Source organism: Desmodus rotundus, chromosome 8, assembly GCF_022682495.2.
Source record: "Desmodus rotundus isolate HL8 chromosome 8, HLdesRot8A.1, whole genome shotgun sequence".
Classification (NCBI taxonomy): Eukaryota; Metazoa; Chordata; class Mammalia; order Chiroptera; family Phyllostomidae; genus Desmodus; species Desmodus rotundus.
Window position 1 is genome coordinate 79,666,501 of NC_071394.1, and position 15,628 is coordinate 79,682,128.

General features: G+C 38.5%; 1 protein-coding gene across 1 annotated transcript; it reads left to right on the top strand.

Annotated features, from left to right (window-relative positions):
• Positions 1 to 466: 466 nt before the first annotated feature.
• PSMD6 (proteasome 26S subunit, non-ATPase 6) lies at positions 467 to 14,694 on the top strand. The gene is made up of 8 exons (XM_024556713.4): positions 467 to 706; positions 1,451 to 1,656; positions 4,155 to 4,300; positions 4,560 to 4,779; positions 4,889 to 4,997; positions 10,917 to 11,085; positions 14,270 to 14,347; positions 14,481 to 14,694. Exons 1-8 carry the CDS (start codon positions 562 to 564, stop codon positions 14,575 to 14,577), a joined length of 1,170 nt encoding a protein of 389 aa, XP_024412481.2. The 5' UTR covers positions 467 to 561; the 3' UTR covers positions 14,578 to 14,694.
• The last annotated feature ends 934 nt before the right edge of the window (positions 14,695 to 15,628 follow it).

Here is a 15,628-nt window from a genome sequence, read left to right on the forward strand (position 1 = left end):
GATTTTTATTCACGAATTGCTACATAAATTTGGATTATCACTTTGTGCCTCAGTTTTCTTATCTACAAAAATGGGCTGATAGTACTACCTCCTAGTATTGAGAGGGTTAAAATGAGGTGATGGACATAAAAGAAAAAGGCCAAAGAGTAAGGAAGGACTCAGCAAATTGTAGTAGTTATTTTTAATTTTATTGTTGTTACATTTTCAAAACCTTCAAAAGATTGTCAGCTTCTATCAATTGCAAACGGAATGACAAATAAAGGAGCTAAAAAGGTGTGGAGGAAGAGGTTCACAAAATCGAAATTTGGAGTTGGGGACTTGCGGGCTGGAGAGCGAGAGAAAGTGTCAGCCAAATGCTGCTGGACGCCGGCTCCCGGCCTGGTGAGACGTTGCGGGATGTGTCCAGCAGGGGTCGCTGGCTGGTGGAGGTTGAGCCGGGACCGGAAGCCGGGCTGGCGGCTAGCGGGCACACTCGCCGACTTATCCCGCTTCCGCCGTCCCCATCTGAGTGGGTTGTCGTAGAATTGCAGTCTTCCCCGCACCGCTCCCTCCGCCGTCGTTATGCCGCTGGAGAACCTGGAGGAAGAGGGTTTACCCAAGAACCCCGACCTGCGCATCGCTCAGCTGCGCTTCCTGCTCAGCCTGCCGGAGCACCGTGGGGACGCGACCGTGCGCGAAGAGCTGATGGCGGCCGTCCGCGATAACAGTGAGGCCCGCGCTAGCCGAGTCAGCGGCCTAGGCCTGGGTTGGCCCCGCGCTCCGGAGCCTGCGTGGTTATTTTTCCTACTGTGCTTCGGACCCCGGGATGACCCCTTCCCTCACGGGTCCCCCGAAACCAGGCCTATTTTCTCAGACCTTAAGTATCTTAACTTTTGTTGGGGTCCCTTCGGGGACCTCCAGTCTTGCTCTCAGCGGCTGTGCGCCCTTCCCCTCTGAGAGCAGCTTGCGGAGAAATCCTGCAGTATTGAGCCCGGTGCTAGGTACAGAACAGTGGCTCATGAGTTCCTGTCGTTGGCAAGTGGTCCTGGGCTAGGCGTAGTCCAGCGGGAGAGTTAGGCTTTCCGTGTAAAGGGGAAATTTGGGGCTGGTTCCTGTAGTCCTTCCTAGTAGTCAGTGGCACTGGCCTGTATATACCGTGACATGTCTCAGTCAGTGTATAACAAGCTTACCCTGTCCTTTGCTTGAAGACTGTCTTGGAACACAGGCGGTCAAGAGCAAACCGAGAATTGCCCTCCACCCAGCCCTGGCAGAGGTTGGAGGTGCCAGGATTAGCTCTGGTGCTGCAAACCTGTCAGCAGCAAGCATTTGCGTTTTGCCGAGCCATTTACCAAGCACTACCCCATTCCTTTATTGTCGTGGGTTGGAGACGGGTGGAAGAAATGATAGACACTGACCAAAGGGTAAGAGGGCTGTCCCACTCATAAGTCATGTCTCTCTCTCTGGCTCCCAGACATGGCTCCTTATTATGAAGCCTTGTGCAAATCCCTTGACTGGCAGGTGGATATGGACCTGCTCAATAAGATGAAGAAGGCAAATGAAGAAGAGTTAAAACGTTTGGACGAGGAGCTGGAAGATGCAGAGAAGAATCTTGGAGAGAGCGAAATTCGCGATGCAATGATGGCAAAGGCTGAGTACCTGTGCCGGATAGGTGACAAAGTGAGTAGAGATGGTTTCCCCTCTTTGTATAGTCTAGAATGGGCACTATTGTAGGTAAATAATGTCTTATTTTAAAAGTCAAGTTATTCCTTAAGAAGTTATGACGGTAACATGCTTCCCTAAACTAGCAAATCTGTACAAAAATGAATAAAGAAAAAGTAGTCTTCTTGCTACACTCTTATCACCTGCCCCCCACACAGCAAACAGCCAGCTGTGTGTTCTTCCCCATCTCTTAACACCAATAAAAACTGAAGTGAACAAGCAGAGATTTTTGGTTTTTTACTGCTTTTACAAAATTGGAATTTTTCTCAATAGTTCACTTTTCTCATGTGTCTTGGTTAGGAAGCATTGGTGATGGTGGATTTTTAAAATTTTTACACAAATAGTGGTCTCCTTGTGAGAAACTAAAATATTGTCATTAATGTTAAAGCTCTATTAGATCTTTCTTTATTCCATACCTCCTCAAGGGTAACCTTTTTAGTTCTTTTATTGTACATTTATAGGCATGTATATACCTGTAGAGATTAGCTAGTGTTTGAATTTTTAAAAAAGTAAATGGTGTATTCTTGCCCTGTTTACTTTTTCATTCAGTATTATTTCTGAGTGATCTTTCCGTATTCATATACATAAATCTTGCTCATTCTGGTTAACTGCTAGCTAATAGTTCATTGCAGGGTTATACCATAATTTACATAGCTATTCAACTATTTATTGATGGACACACGCAGTATGTTGTTTTCAGCTGTTTTTGCAATTACAGGCTGCAGCTGTGAAAACATGCTTGTATATGCTTCCCTGTGTATATATGCTAATATTTCTCTAGGGTATATTCTGGGAAATGAAATTGCTGAGACAAGGAATAATTTGTATCTTAATAGGTGTGGCCAGTTCTTGTACATAGGAGCTCGCCTAATTTATACTCCACTGTAAGTGCATGAGAAGGATACCCAACAGTGTTGGATCTTTAAATTTTTTAAAAAATTTAGTAGTTGTGTAACAGTGGTTAAGAAGATGGGATTTGAGGGTCCTTAATTTTAGGCATTGCACCCTTTAGTATTTAGATGACAGATGACATGGTGTTAATATTAAAAAATATTTTGGGCTCTTGGATCAGAGGTTCTATTTCAGGTTTCAGCAATTATGATTTGCTGGACCCTCAGTTTCATCATCTGTAAATAGGGATAATGACAGTTCCTACTGATGAGGATACAAGATAGAGGTAAAGACCTTAAGACTAGTATCTGGCACAAAGTGCATAAATGTTATTAAATTTAAATTGAAAGCGAGTTTTCTTCTTCTGATTATAATTTAAGATTCGGTCATGGTAAAAATTTGGAAAATAAAAACCGTTTAGAAAAGAGCTAATGGTTTGTGTGGTTTTCTAGGTTGTGTGTATATGGTTTTGTTTTAAAGAGGATACATTATTACATATGAGTGAGAAACTTATATAGACTCTTGATTCAGGCCTTGAGGAATTTCAAGGAGAACATGCTTGAATCAATGTCAGGGGGTTGTAAACTGGTGATGTCCTAATATTGTATGCTTTTCAAGTGACGAACAGCTTTCTTTTTTTTCTTCCTGTTGACTCTCTTCTTTCTTTTTTTTAACGATTACTAAATAATGGGCTTAATGTATTTTTATTCTTGACTGTTTTACCACTAATTATAGTTATTATTCTTCATGGTGCTCAGCTTGTTCCAAATTTGTTCATGGAAGCTCCTTTAAGAAGGCTTCTTTGTCCTTTTAACGTGATCTCATTAGTCATACAGCAAGATATTACGGGTTCACTGTTATTTTGCTTTTCAAACCTGGAATCATCTATTTTTCCTAGGATCCCTGGTGGAGATAGTATTAATAGAAACCAAGATCTGAGTGCTGGGTGTGCCCATTACTGTCCTGCCCGTCCCTTTTATAAATTTATGGGGCATAACTAATAATTACATAAAGCAAAGTCAGATATATACTAGGAAGTACCAAGTATAAACACATGATTTTATCCATGTTCATATTTGAAAGCAATGGAAACATTTTATTCCACCATGCTTTGAGATAAAATTGTACATTTTAATACTCAGTTGTATTCTAATTATAGTGACTAAGATAAAATTCCATTACCCTTTAAGGGAGACGAATAACTTACAGTAATTTTAAAGTAGTATAATTGTTAAAGAGAAAACTCTTGAATCTGTGGGAAAGAGAATATAGAAGTAATTGTGAGTAAATTATGTTTTTCTTATATTTTCTTCTAGATAGAATATAAGTATATGCTTAGGCATATTTGATGGAGTTTTTTGGTACTTCATGCAAGTGGCGAGAACGGCATAATGAACTCCTCTGGGATTATCACCCAGCTTCAGCAAAGATCAATTCATGGCCATCTTGTTTTCTCTCCATTCCTACCTATACCGTGCCCACCCCATCCCTTGTTAAGAAAATCCCAGACAGCTAATAGCTATCTTTTCTCATCTGTTGCCTTTTTTTTTTTTTTTTTTTGACAGGAAGGTGCTCTAACAGCCTTTCGCAAGACATATGACAAAACGGTGGCACTGGGTCATCGACTAGATATTGTGTTCTATCTCCTTAGGATTGGCTTATTTTATATGGATAATGATCTCATCACCCGAAACACAGAAAAGGCCAAAAGGTACTTTTTAGCAGTGGGGATATACTCTCTCTAAATTGTGATGCTATAAATAAGATTAATGTAAGAAATTTGCCTATTTTCTTTCTACTACAATTATTAAATTTGGTCAAATAATTGATATATTTAGTAAAATATTTTCTTTAAATATCCTCTTGGTTCAAGTTGTTAAAAGTTGTTTTCTCTTTGAAAATAACACAAACTTGTAAAAAGCGGCATTGTCTACTTCCAGATTTTGATCTTACTGATTTTTATTTTATAGCTTAATAGAGGAAGGAGGAGACTGGGACAGGAGAAACCGCCTAAAAGTATATCAAGGTCTTTATTGTGTGGCTGTTCGTGATTTCAAACAGGCAGCTGAACTCTTCCTTGACACTGTTTCAACATTTACATCCTATGAGCTGATGGATTATAAAACCTTTGTGACTTACACTGTCTATGTCAGCATGATTGCCTTAGAAAGACCAGATCTCAGGGAAAAGGTAATGACTGAATCTTTAATATCCATATTTAAAGCTTATTTCATGCTTTTCTACCTTAAGTACACAAAAATCATTGAAGCATACCTTTGTTTTTTAAAAAAAACTTTAGGTTATTAAAGGAGCAGAGATTCTTGAAGTGTTGCACAGTCTTCCAGCAGTTCGGCAGTACCTGTTTTCACTCTATGAATGTCGTTACTCAGTTTTCTTCCAGTCATTAGGTAAGGATAGAGTTGCTTGTTTCGATTACCTGTCTTTGTCTTATTCCTGATCCCTTTGGCAGAGAACCTAAGATGACTTTTCACATATATGAAAAAAATAGTGTGCAGATAGCTGTAGGTCTTTGAACAGTGCGGCTCATCTTCTGCCCAGTTTTGTTTAGAGAGGCGTTAGCAGACTATGACCTGTTTTTACACTGCTCAGGAGGTGAGATTAATGCTTACATTTTTAAAGGATTATTCAAAGGAGGAGGAGAGAAGAGTGTGTGACAGAGACCTAATGGGTCTCAGTGGCTGAAAGTATTTAGTGTCTGGACCTTTGCTGAGGAAGTTTGCCAGACCCCCTGGTTTAGAGTCTTAAGGAGGTATAGGGCAGAGTGAGCAAATGGTTCTAAATACTGAGTTTTACGGGGGAAAGTGTGAGGGAATTCTTAATCTCCTATTGGGATGATAATTAATTGAGCTCTGAATTCACCAATGGGCTATTCTTTGTGCAGTAGCTAAATCTTTGTGCTGATTTGCAGATCATTTTCAAGGGCTATAGGTGGAGAAAATAATCTGTTGAAAATACCTGTGGTGTACCTCCACAGCGAGTTTACAGTGACCCTATTTACATTAATGTACTTGTTTTTCCTCTTGTCCCCACTCCTAACTGCAGCCAGGCCATTCAGTTTCCTACAATGAGCACAAATGCTAAGATGATAAAAAAATGAAGTTGCATCAAGTCAACCCAGGGGTCCTTCCCAAATGTTCTTCTAAAACTTAAAGAACTTGGGATTGACATACAGGGGTGGGCAAAAGTAGGTATATACTTGGGAGTATTAATTATTATATTTTCTGTATGAACAACTATAAACCTACTTTTCCCATCCCTATATTTCATTGTTAATGCTGCAAATTTTAGAAAGTATTGGTTAAATGGGTAGGTAGCATTCCCAAAAATTGGAGTGGGAAACACTCCAAATGATGGCCGTTCTCTTTTGGAGTGAGTTTTGGCCCAGTTTTTATGGAGTGCTTTCTACAGGCATAAATGCTAGGCAGCTTTATGAGAATTCATACTTTTTATCTGATGTAATGTGAAAACAGTGCTCTTCAGGCATGCTGAATTACTTGCTTGGCCTTATCTTCTTGTGCATACATGGATGCATTGCCCACAAGGCTTTATGGCAGAATTGCTCTTCTCCCTTTCTAATGCTCATAGTCATTACTCTGCTCAACTGTGAAGTTTTTCTTTCATCAGTCAGAACAAATAACTTCTCTGCATTACTAGAGCCTTTATTTTATGCCCCTTCCTCTTTTTTTTTTTTTTTTTGAGATATATAAGGGGAGACCCCCCAAAAAACTAAAGTTATCTTCTGGATGGTGGGCCCCTTGTCATACAGGCTTCCCCTGCTAGGTGAGTGTTCTAGGAACCCATCTGTATCAGTGTACAAGCTGGTGTAGTTGTGAGAGGCTGCGTTCTGCTTCAGTGAATTTTTTTTGAAGACTCTTTCAACGTATTTGCCCATTTTTCAATGGGTGATTTATGAATACACCTGCCTGCACTGCCCTGAGTGTTCAGTTTTTGACCAAAAATGGCAGACCCCCATGTCCCAACCTCCCTATTCACTCAGTCTCGCCCCAAGTGACGTTTCTTTTGTTTCCTGGGATGTAAAAAGTCCTCAAAGAGAAATATTTTACCAGTATGGAAGAGGTGAAACAAAAGCAGCAGAAGCACTAAAAGGCATCAAAATTGACAAGTTCAAAAACTGTTTTGAGCAGTTGGAAAAAGTCTTGATAGGTTTATTGCATCAAATGGAGAGTACTTTGAAGGAGATGGCAGTTTAAACATATAAGAATACATAATTTTTTTATAAATAAATTCCATGGGTTTTGTTTTGGGTGGCTCCTCATAAATTATATGCCGTAAAATTCATCATTTTAAAGTAAAATACATTAGTTTTAGTATATAGACATGGTTGTGCGATCATTACCACCAGCTGCAGAACATCTTCATTAGCCCAAAAGGAAATCTGTATCCATTAGCAGTGACTTCCTATTCCTACCCCTAAGGCCCTGGCAACCACTAACCTTTTTGCCTCTGGACATTAATATATGGCCTTTTGTGCCTGGCTTCTTTCACCAGCTCAGTGCTCTCACAGGTCATCCATGTTGCAGCATGTGTCATCAGTGCTTCATTTAGTTTTATGGCTGAGGAATAGGCCATTGAATGGATGTACCATATTTTATTTTTCTCTTCTTTAGTTGATGAACATCTGGGTTGTCTACAGCTTTTGGCTATTAGAAATATGCTGTAGTGAATATTTGCGTACAAGTTTTTATGTGAACATATTTTCATTTCTCCTGGCAGTACACCTGGTAGTGGAATTACTGGGTCATAATGGTAACTCCTTGATTAACATTTTGAGGAACTGCCAAACTTTGCCAAAGCAACTCTACATACTATTTTACATTCCCACCAGCGATGTGTGAGAATTCATATTTCCCCACATCTATTCCTTATTATTGTATCTTTTTACTAATAGCCATCTCAGTGGGTGTAAAGTGATATCTTGTGATTTTGATTTGCATTTCCCTGATGACTAATGATTTTGAGCCTATTTTCTGTGTGCTTATTGGCCATATGCCCTCTTTTTATTTTTATTTTTAATTTTATTTATTTATTTTTAGAGAAGAGAAAGGAGGGAGAGGGAAACATCAATGTGTGGTTGCCTCTCACACACTCCCTAACCGGTGACCTGACCTGCGCTCAATCCACTGAGCTACACCAGCTGGGGACAATATGCCCCCTTTTTAAAACTTCACATATTGTTTTGTGATTTTTTTTTTCTGAGAGTTTATCTGTTCTGCTACCTAGAGTTACTGGGAGCAGACTTGATGCTTTTTTTAATGTTTGTAGTGACTCCAGCACCAGCACAGCCTGGTATATTATTGAGTGCTCCGTGTAACTGTCTGTTGCATTAATTAAATCAAAGAGGAAAATGGGGTTGGGGGGATGCTATCCTAGTGTAATGAAATTGATGGCTTTTGGAAACCTGAATTGTTAGGGTATTAACCTCATCTCACCCTGCCCATTGCTATTAACAACCTTTTATTTCAACACTCTAGATGAAAATTTTTATCTTTACCAATTTTTTACATTTCCCAGATATTTTAATTGAAGAAAGGTTAAATTTTCTTTACATGACATAGTCGTCATTATTTGTATTATTTGTTCTTTTAGTGTACTGAGACATTAGGGTTTGTATGGTTTTGTAAGACTGCTTCTCCAAATATTCATAGACATAGGCTTTAAAATATTTCATATGAAAAAGGAAATAGCATCCTTTTTTATGTAATACCTGATTGTTTTTAAAAGTTAAACTGAGAAAGTGAGAGGTCTTGTATCATCCTACCCCCCAATCCATACACACATTTACTCACACATAAAATTCTCCCCAAAATAGCCATTTTAAGATATTGTTGTATATCCTTCCAGACCTTTTATTCACTTACATGTGCTTTAAAAAACAAAAACAAAACACCACCAAAAAACCAAGCCTCTATGTACATGTGGAAAAATTTCAAGCAGTATCACTTAAAGAGGAAAAAGGCCTTCCCAAACCTTTGATTGCCATGGTCCTTTCTCTAGAGTCAACTGCCCTTAGCAGGTTTCAAGTGTGTTCTTCAGGGGCAATAGTGTCCAGAAATATGTACGTGAAACACCTTTAAACGTGGATGTATTTTATGTGCTGTTTTCTAAGTAGCTTTTTTTCTTTCCACAATACAATGTATGTATCTTTTCATGTCATAATTCAAATAGCTGGTAGTTGAGTATTTTTAAGTGACTGTCATGCATCAGGCACTGAGTATATATATAGTGGCAGATAGGACAGATGGCGTGCCTTGGAGCTTCCATTTCTTGTAAGGATCTCCTAGTACTTCATTGCATTAGAAATGCCATACTCCATCCTCTACTGGTAAAAAACTATGTTTTCAGCCCTGGCTGGTATAGCTCAGTGGATTGAGCACTGGTCTGTGAACTGAAATGTCACTGGTTCGATCCCCAGTTAGGGCACATGCCTGGGAGGCAGACCAGGGCCCCGGTTGGGGGGTGTGCCAGAGGTAACCTATCAGTGTTTCTCTCCCTCTCTTTTTCCTTCCCTTCCCCTCTCTCTAAAAAAAAGAAAAGAAAATTATGTTTTCAGTTTTTCCCTGTTATAAGCAGCCTTGTTTTTGAACACTTGTTTACAATGCATCTTTTTTCAATTTCACTTATTTCCTTAGGAAAAAAATTAAGAAAATGAATTTTGCAAAGGTAACTACATTTCATCTTGATCACTATTGCCCTCCAGATATATTGTGCCAGTTTACATTTACATGGTTTCTACTTCTCTCACTTTAACATCATTTGAGAGAAAAATAATTTTATTGATGTTTTATGCTTTCTTTTTTTTGCCAAAGATAGCTTTTTCATTGAACTTTTTAGTCTTTTTTATTTTTAAGGTTTTATTTATTTATTTTTAGAGAGAGGGAAAGGGAGGGAGAAAGAGGGTGAGAAACATTAATGAGAGAGAAATACGGATCCGCTACCTCCTGTACACACCCTGACAAACCCACAACCCAGGCATGTGCCCTAACTGGGAATCAAACCAATGTCCTTTTGCTTTGTGGACTGACATCCAACCAACCGAGCCACACCAGTCAGGGCTTAGTCTTCTTTTAAATGGCACATAAAAGATGTAAGAAGATATTTTATGTGGAGATTATGGATGTGACCCATCCTCACCAGTAAACACTTTTTTCCTCATCCTGTTCTGTAGGTTTTGCCATATTTTTGTCAGTTTTATTGAGGTATAATCGATATATGACATGTATAAGTTTAAGGTATGGAAGAGTAATTTGATATGATTTTTTTTTTTTTAGTGAGAATGAGCATCATCTCATGTTTAGGGCCATTGATCTTCATGTTGCTAAATTGTGTTTCCTTGTCTGCATTGATGTTGAGCATTCTTTGCTTCTTGCCACAACTTTATGGACTCATCCTTTGTCAGACTGCTCAGTACTGTCTGCCCTAGACTTACTAAGTAATTGCACTTTTCTCTGTCTTCATTCTGTCATCAAATCTATCTGGATGGTAGTGGTTCCTCACTTCCTGTCTCCATTGAGCACCAGACCCATGCCTAACTGTCTGCTTGATGTCTTCACTCAATGTCTAATATGTGAATCCACTTCAACACTGCCAAAGAACCCCATTGCACTCCCCACCTTCCCCCCCAAAAAAACACTTCCAAAGACAAAGTCTGCTTCTTCTCCAGGGATTTCTATTTTGTTCAAGCCAGAAACAAAAGTATATTCTTGATTCTTTTCTCTTGGTTACCTTCCATGTCCCTGTAGCTGTCTCCCTGCTACATTCTGAATCTGTCCTTGGTATTCTTGAGCTTAGCCAGACTCTTCCTGCCTTGGGACCTTTGCATCATTCATCCTTCTCTGTGCCTCTTGCTCTCTGCTTGAACAGCTCCTCAGAAGGGTCTTTCCTATCCACCCGAGTCCAGGGGAAGGCCTCCTCTCATAATCTGTCATGTTACTGTTTTGTTCATGTCACAGAACTTGGTAGTTTCTGAGAGTATCTTATTTGTTCATCTCTCTCTGCTGTTTGAAAATGTAGTTTCTTTGGCAGTAGTGATCTTGTATTTTGGTTTACTGCCATATCCTTACTATTTAGAGCAGTGATATATAGTAGTTACTCAGTAAAATAATTTGTACTTGTGTGGATTTCTCATTAATATCCTCTGTACATTTTACTGTCCAATTATTGTTATTGACTTATAAGAGCTCTTTATAGATCAAGGCTATTAATTCTTATCCTGTTATAAATATGTCCTCTAGTTTCTCTCTTCATCTGAAAGAGAGTCTTATAATTTGTTATCTTATTCATTGCAGCTGTTGTGGAACAGGAAATGAAAAAGGACTGGCTTTTTGCTCCTCATTACCGGTACTATGTGAGAGAAATGAGAATTCATGCGTACAGCCAGCTGCTAGAATCCTATAGGTCATTAACCCTTGGCTATATGGCAGAAGCCTTTGGTGTTGGCGTGGAATTCATTGATCAGTAAGTTTAAATAATTTACATCATACTAATTTTTTTAAAGTTGCCTTTTAATGTGTGAATCTGTATGCTTTCTCCATTTTCATTTCCTCCCTCAATAATAAAAAAAAATCTTAAGAATTTTTCTTAAGATTATTATCAAAACAGCTATGTCTATCATCCCAGCCTTCATGATGTGCCCCTTCTATCAAGAGAGTTGTAGAGAGGGTAAGCGATTTTACAAAAAAGTATTAGACCAGTTGTTATCAAAGTCGTCTTCTGATCCTTCTTTCTGAACTACACTGCCATGACAGGAATGATGCTTAGATCTCTCTTATATGTCACAGGTCATGTTTCCTCTGATAATAACGCCTTCCAGTTTTTAGGTGCTGCTGCAATTCTGGTCAAATTGGTTGTTAAACACGGTGCTTGTAACCCATGAATGAATGATTCACTAAGCCATTATGGCATTGTTTTAGATCCCTGTGGACTTTTGTTCTTAGTTGTACAGGAGAGTTGTACAGGAGAGATGGCAAGTAAGCAATTAAATATATAAGGGCATTTATGATAGAAATGAGTCCACAGATATAATGAAAGGGAATAGAAGGACATGTGTGACTGCAGCATAGTGGTGATAGGGGGAGGGGGCAGCCACTGGAGGATTTATAAGCATGGGAGTAATGTGATTTCTTGCTATGTCTCACACAGACCAAGAGAATGGGGAGACTACTTGGGCTGTACAGTAGCTCAGGGAGTTTTTTGGTGGCTTGGATGAGGGTAGTGGGAGTGGAGTGGAGAAGTAGACATTCAGAATGTGCTGTCCATTTGGTCTCAAGATCAGCGAGTCTCAAACAGAAGTCTGTTAAATGTTCATGATACAGTTTTCTGTGGCCCACAATTAAAAAAAGTGGTGTTGCATAGGACTGTCATTGCATAGGATTTTTATAGGAAGTGATGGGGGAAAAAAGGGCTTTCCAGATGGAAGAAATAGCACAAATAAATTTAGGGATGTGTTTGAGAAATGAGTGGCTTAGTTGTACTGGACGGAGGGTACTTAGTTGTACAGTTGTACTGTACTTAGTTGTACTTAGTTGTGTATGGTGGGAAGTACAGGGAAGTCCACTGAAATAAGCCTAGAGGGATACCAGGTTAGCTCTAAAGCAGGGTCTTCAGTGGCACCCTAAGGAGTTCATTTACCCCTGCCTAAACTAATCTGGGGATAATGGGATGGAAAGCAGCAGCCAGATTGTCAGCTTGGGTGTCAACAGTCAGGCTCTAGAGCTGAACTGGAGCTCAGCAGAGAGCATTGAGTCAGTTTGCATATAATAAGTCAAATCCAGTGTATTTTTCTGTATCTTGCTGCCTGGTATTCTTGTTCCTAAATCAGAGTATCAGGATTCTTCAGAGGTTTTCTTTCCTGTTCTGTAGATTTGGGTAGGACTAAGAAAGCTGGTGGTGATTAAACTTAATTGTGTAATTTTCTCTGTGCACTTCAGTCCCAGAACAAGAGTTGCAAATGGGTTTAGCAGCTGCAACTAGAGGTGCTAGAGGTGCAACTATTTACATGGAATACAAGTATAAGTGAGTTTAGAAGCAATTTTGATCTTTTTTAATTTTTAGATTTTATCTAAAGCCACTCAGTTACGTAACTCAAAAACTAGCAGTTGAAAGAAAGAATGGACAGTGTAGCAGTTGGATCAAGTATATTTTGATGGCGAGTGTGGAAATGAAGGAGGCTGTGTAAACATGTTGCCATTGCTGATAGTTTAGGATAACTTCTAGTTTAAACTCTTCAATAGCATAACTTAAGGCATAGTGGGTTCAGTAGCAATTAGTTATGATACTTTCAAATCACAGAGCAAAGTACCACACTCTACACACTTTTTCATCTAATTATAGTGCTTGCTGTTCAATAAGCATGAGGCATGGTGTTTGCCTCTGACCTTCCTCAACAGAGCATTAGACTTTGTTCTGCCCTATATGGTCACATTTCATTGTAGCTTTAATTTGCAGTTTTAATGAGTCATTTGTCTGATTTGTAGTATTTTCCAGTTTATATAGCGAACACCTTTTATCCACATTATCTTTTAGTTTTTGACTTGGTTTTGGTATGTTCTTTCCTATGTAGAAATTCCCTTTTCATAATCCAGTTTATCCACTTTTCTTACATGGTTTCTTAGTCTCCCTCAACACTATTTATTGATTAAGCCAACCTTTCCTCATTGATTTGCAATGATATTTTTGTTAGAAATTTGACTCTTAATATTTAGAGTCCCTTTTCTGTTGATGTTTATGTGCTTGGCTCAAGATGTTTTAGTATCTGGAAGAGCAGTATGTTACATAATTTTTCTTTGAAATCTGATTTTTCTTGATTAGAAAGACTTGCTGTACGAATCTCTAAATTTAACACAATTCAAATAGATATTTATTTTAAAGGAGTCATTTTTCTATTTATTCTCTTTAGTAGCATAGAGTTCCCTTCATATAGCTTTTGTACATTACTAAGCTTTACTTTTTTTCCCATGTCATGTGGTAGCAGACTGTCTTTGGAGAGTGTCACCATTGATGCTGGTTTTTGAGGTGTATGTGTAACCATAACCATAGTGTTTAAATAGCTGTCTTAATTTTGAGGTTTGGGTAATGACTGGATATAGATATTCAGAAATACCCTTTTCACATTCACAATAGATTAACACATCATCTTTGCATCCCTGGTTCTAATTTATTGTAGCATATTATTATTTTTTCCCCTTCATGCTCTGAGGGGTTTTGAAAACCCTGAGAGTTACCTGTTCCTTAACAGTTAAGTTGGAGGAAACTGGGCAGTTTACTAAGTACCCCCAAACTTCCAATAAATCTTGTTATTTATTTATTCATTCATTTTTGTATTTCTAACTCACTGTTTATCTCTGAGTACTTCTGCAGCTCTAAATACTTGCTATGATGTGTTCTTTGACATCTGTACTCCATCTGAGCATGAACTTCTAGGGTCATGTTTATTCTGCTAGATGACTTAATCTTTGGGGACAATCCTGTAACATCCAGGGGAGATCTCAACTCCTGCATACTCAATAGCTGAGGAGTGAGGGAAACTACATGTTACCTTGAAAGACAATTGCATCATGTATTTAGTGTACTGTATACTTTTCTAAGATTGTTCTATAAGGCTAATACTAAAGGGTTTTTTTTTTTCCCCCCCCTCAATTAGGGAACTCTCCAGATTTATTGCTGCTGGGAGACTACACTGCAAAATAGATAAAGTGAATGAAATAGTGGAAACCAACAGGTATGTTTAAGTTTGTGTATCATTTGTAATACTCCCAGAATAAGGGGTGCTCTTAAGTGAAGTAGGTCAGTGATTGTTATGGAGTAATGTGACTGGTAAATAATTCATTTTTTTTTCTTGAATTTATTTATAGACCTGATAGCAAGAACTGGCAGTACCAAGAAACTATCAAGAAAGGAGATCTGCTACTAAACAGAGTTCAGAAACTTTCCAGAGTAATTAATATGTAAACCATGTAAGCAAAGGAATTCCTTTGGAGATAATTATTTGGTGGAATTTTCATAGCTTACTTTACTATGTGCCCCGTGTTCAACTGTATAAAATAAATACTGTGTTGTTTCTGTCGATTTACTTTTTTCTCTGAAACATATCTACATTAAGTATGGGGTCCCACAATGTTAAAACAATGTCACTTTTATGTCATTTAAACATCTCTGGTTTATGGTTACAATCAGAAGCTGTATGGTACCTGAGTTCAACTCCTGACTTCCTCATCAATAAAACAGGGATAATTAATACAAGCCCATTATTTCTTATCTTTAAGCCTCCTGAATTTTAGAAAGAGGAGTACATGCTACATATTGTAGGCCAAAATTAAAGTGTCTCTCACTTAGTACACAAGACAGAAGCTTCCCCTCAAAAACAAGTAACTTAAAAGAGGAGGCTGCCAAAACCTTGGATTCCGGAATGAGCCAAGGCCAATCTCAGTAAACATAGGTATAAAAAACCTACATAATTTTGGCAAAGGGAATTTTCTCCCTCCAGCAAACAGAACCATGGTAATAACAAAGTTGTATTTCTCAATTTTTCCTCTCTAGTTATGATTTAAACTCAGTGAGTCAGATAGGGGTTAGTACTATGAAGAAATATAAAACCTGATAAAGGAGACAGGGTGCAGTATCGTATGAAGAGCTATGTTCTATGAGGTATCAGAGGGTCTCTCTGGTAAGGTGACATTTAAATAAAAGGAGGGAGAGACCATGCAAATACTACGAGAAAAAAGAAAAAGTCAATGGAGGTTTTAGGCAGAGTATGGCCTGATTTGATTCATCTTATGTCACTGTGGCAATGGTTGTGTGGGCTTAGCAGCAGCTGTATTTCCTAAAAGATTAGAATGGGGAGACCCAAGATGGCAGCGGAGTAAGTAGAAGCTATAGTAACTGCTTCCCATGACCAATCTGGAACTACAACTAAATTGTGGAGAAATCATCCCGAATAACCAACTGAACACTAGCTGGAAAGAAGCCTTATAACCACAGACAGAAGAAACTGTTTCACCAC

Excerpts from the sequence above, each read along its gene's own strand:
- PSMD6 (XM_024556713.4), top strand. The coding sequence starts at position 562 with ATGCCGCTGGAGAACCTGGAGGAAGAGGGTTTACCCAAGAACCCCGAC. Across the intron at positions 1,657-4,154 it reads TGTGCCGGATAGGTGACAAA|GAAGGTGCTCTAACAGCCTT; the intron begins GTGAGTAGAGAT and ends TTTTTTTGACAG. Across the intron at positions 4,301-4,559 it reads AACACAGAAAAGGCCAAAAG|CTTAATAGAGGAAGGAGGAG; the intron begins GTACTTTTTAGC and ends TTTATTTTATAG.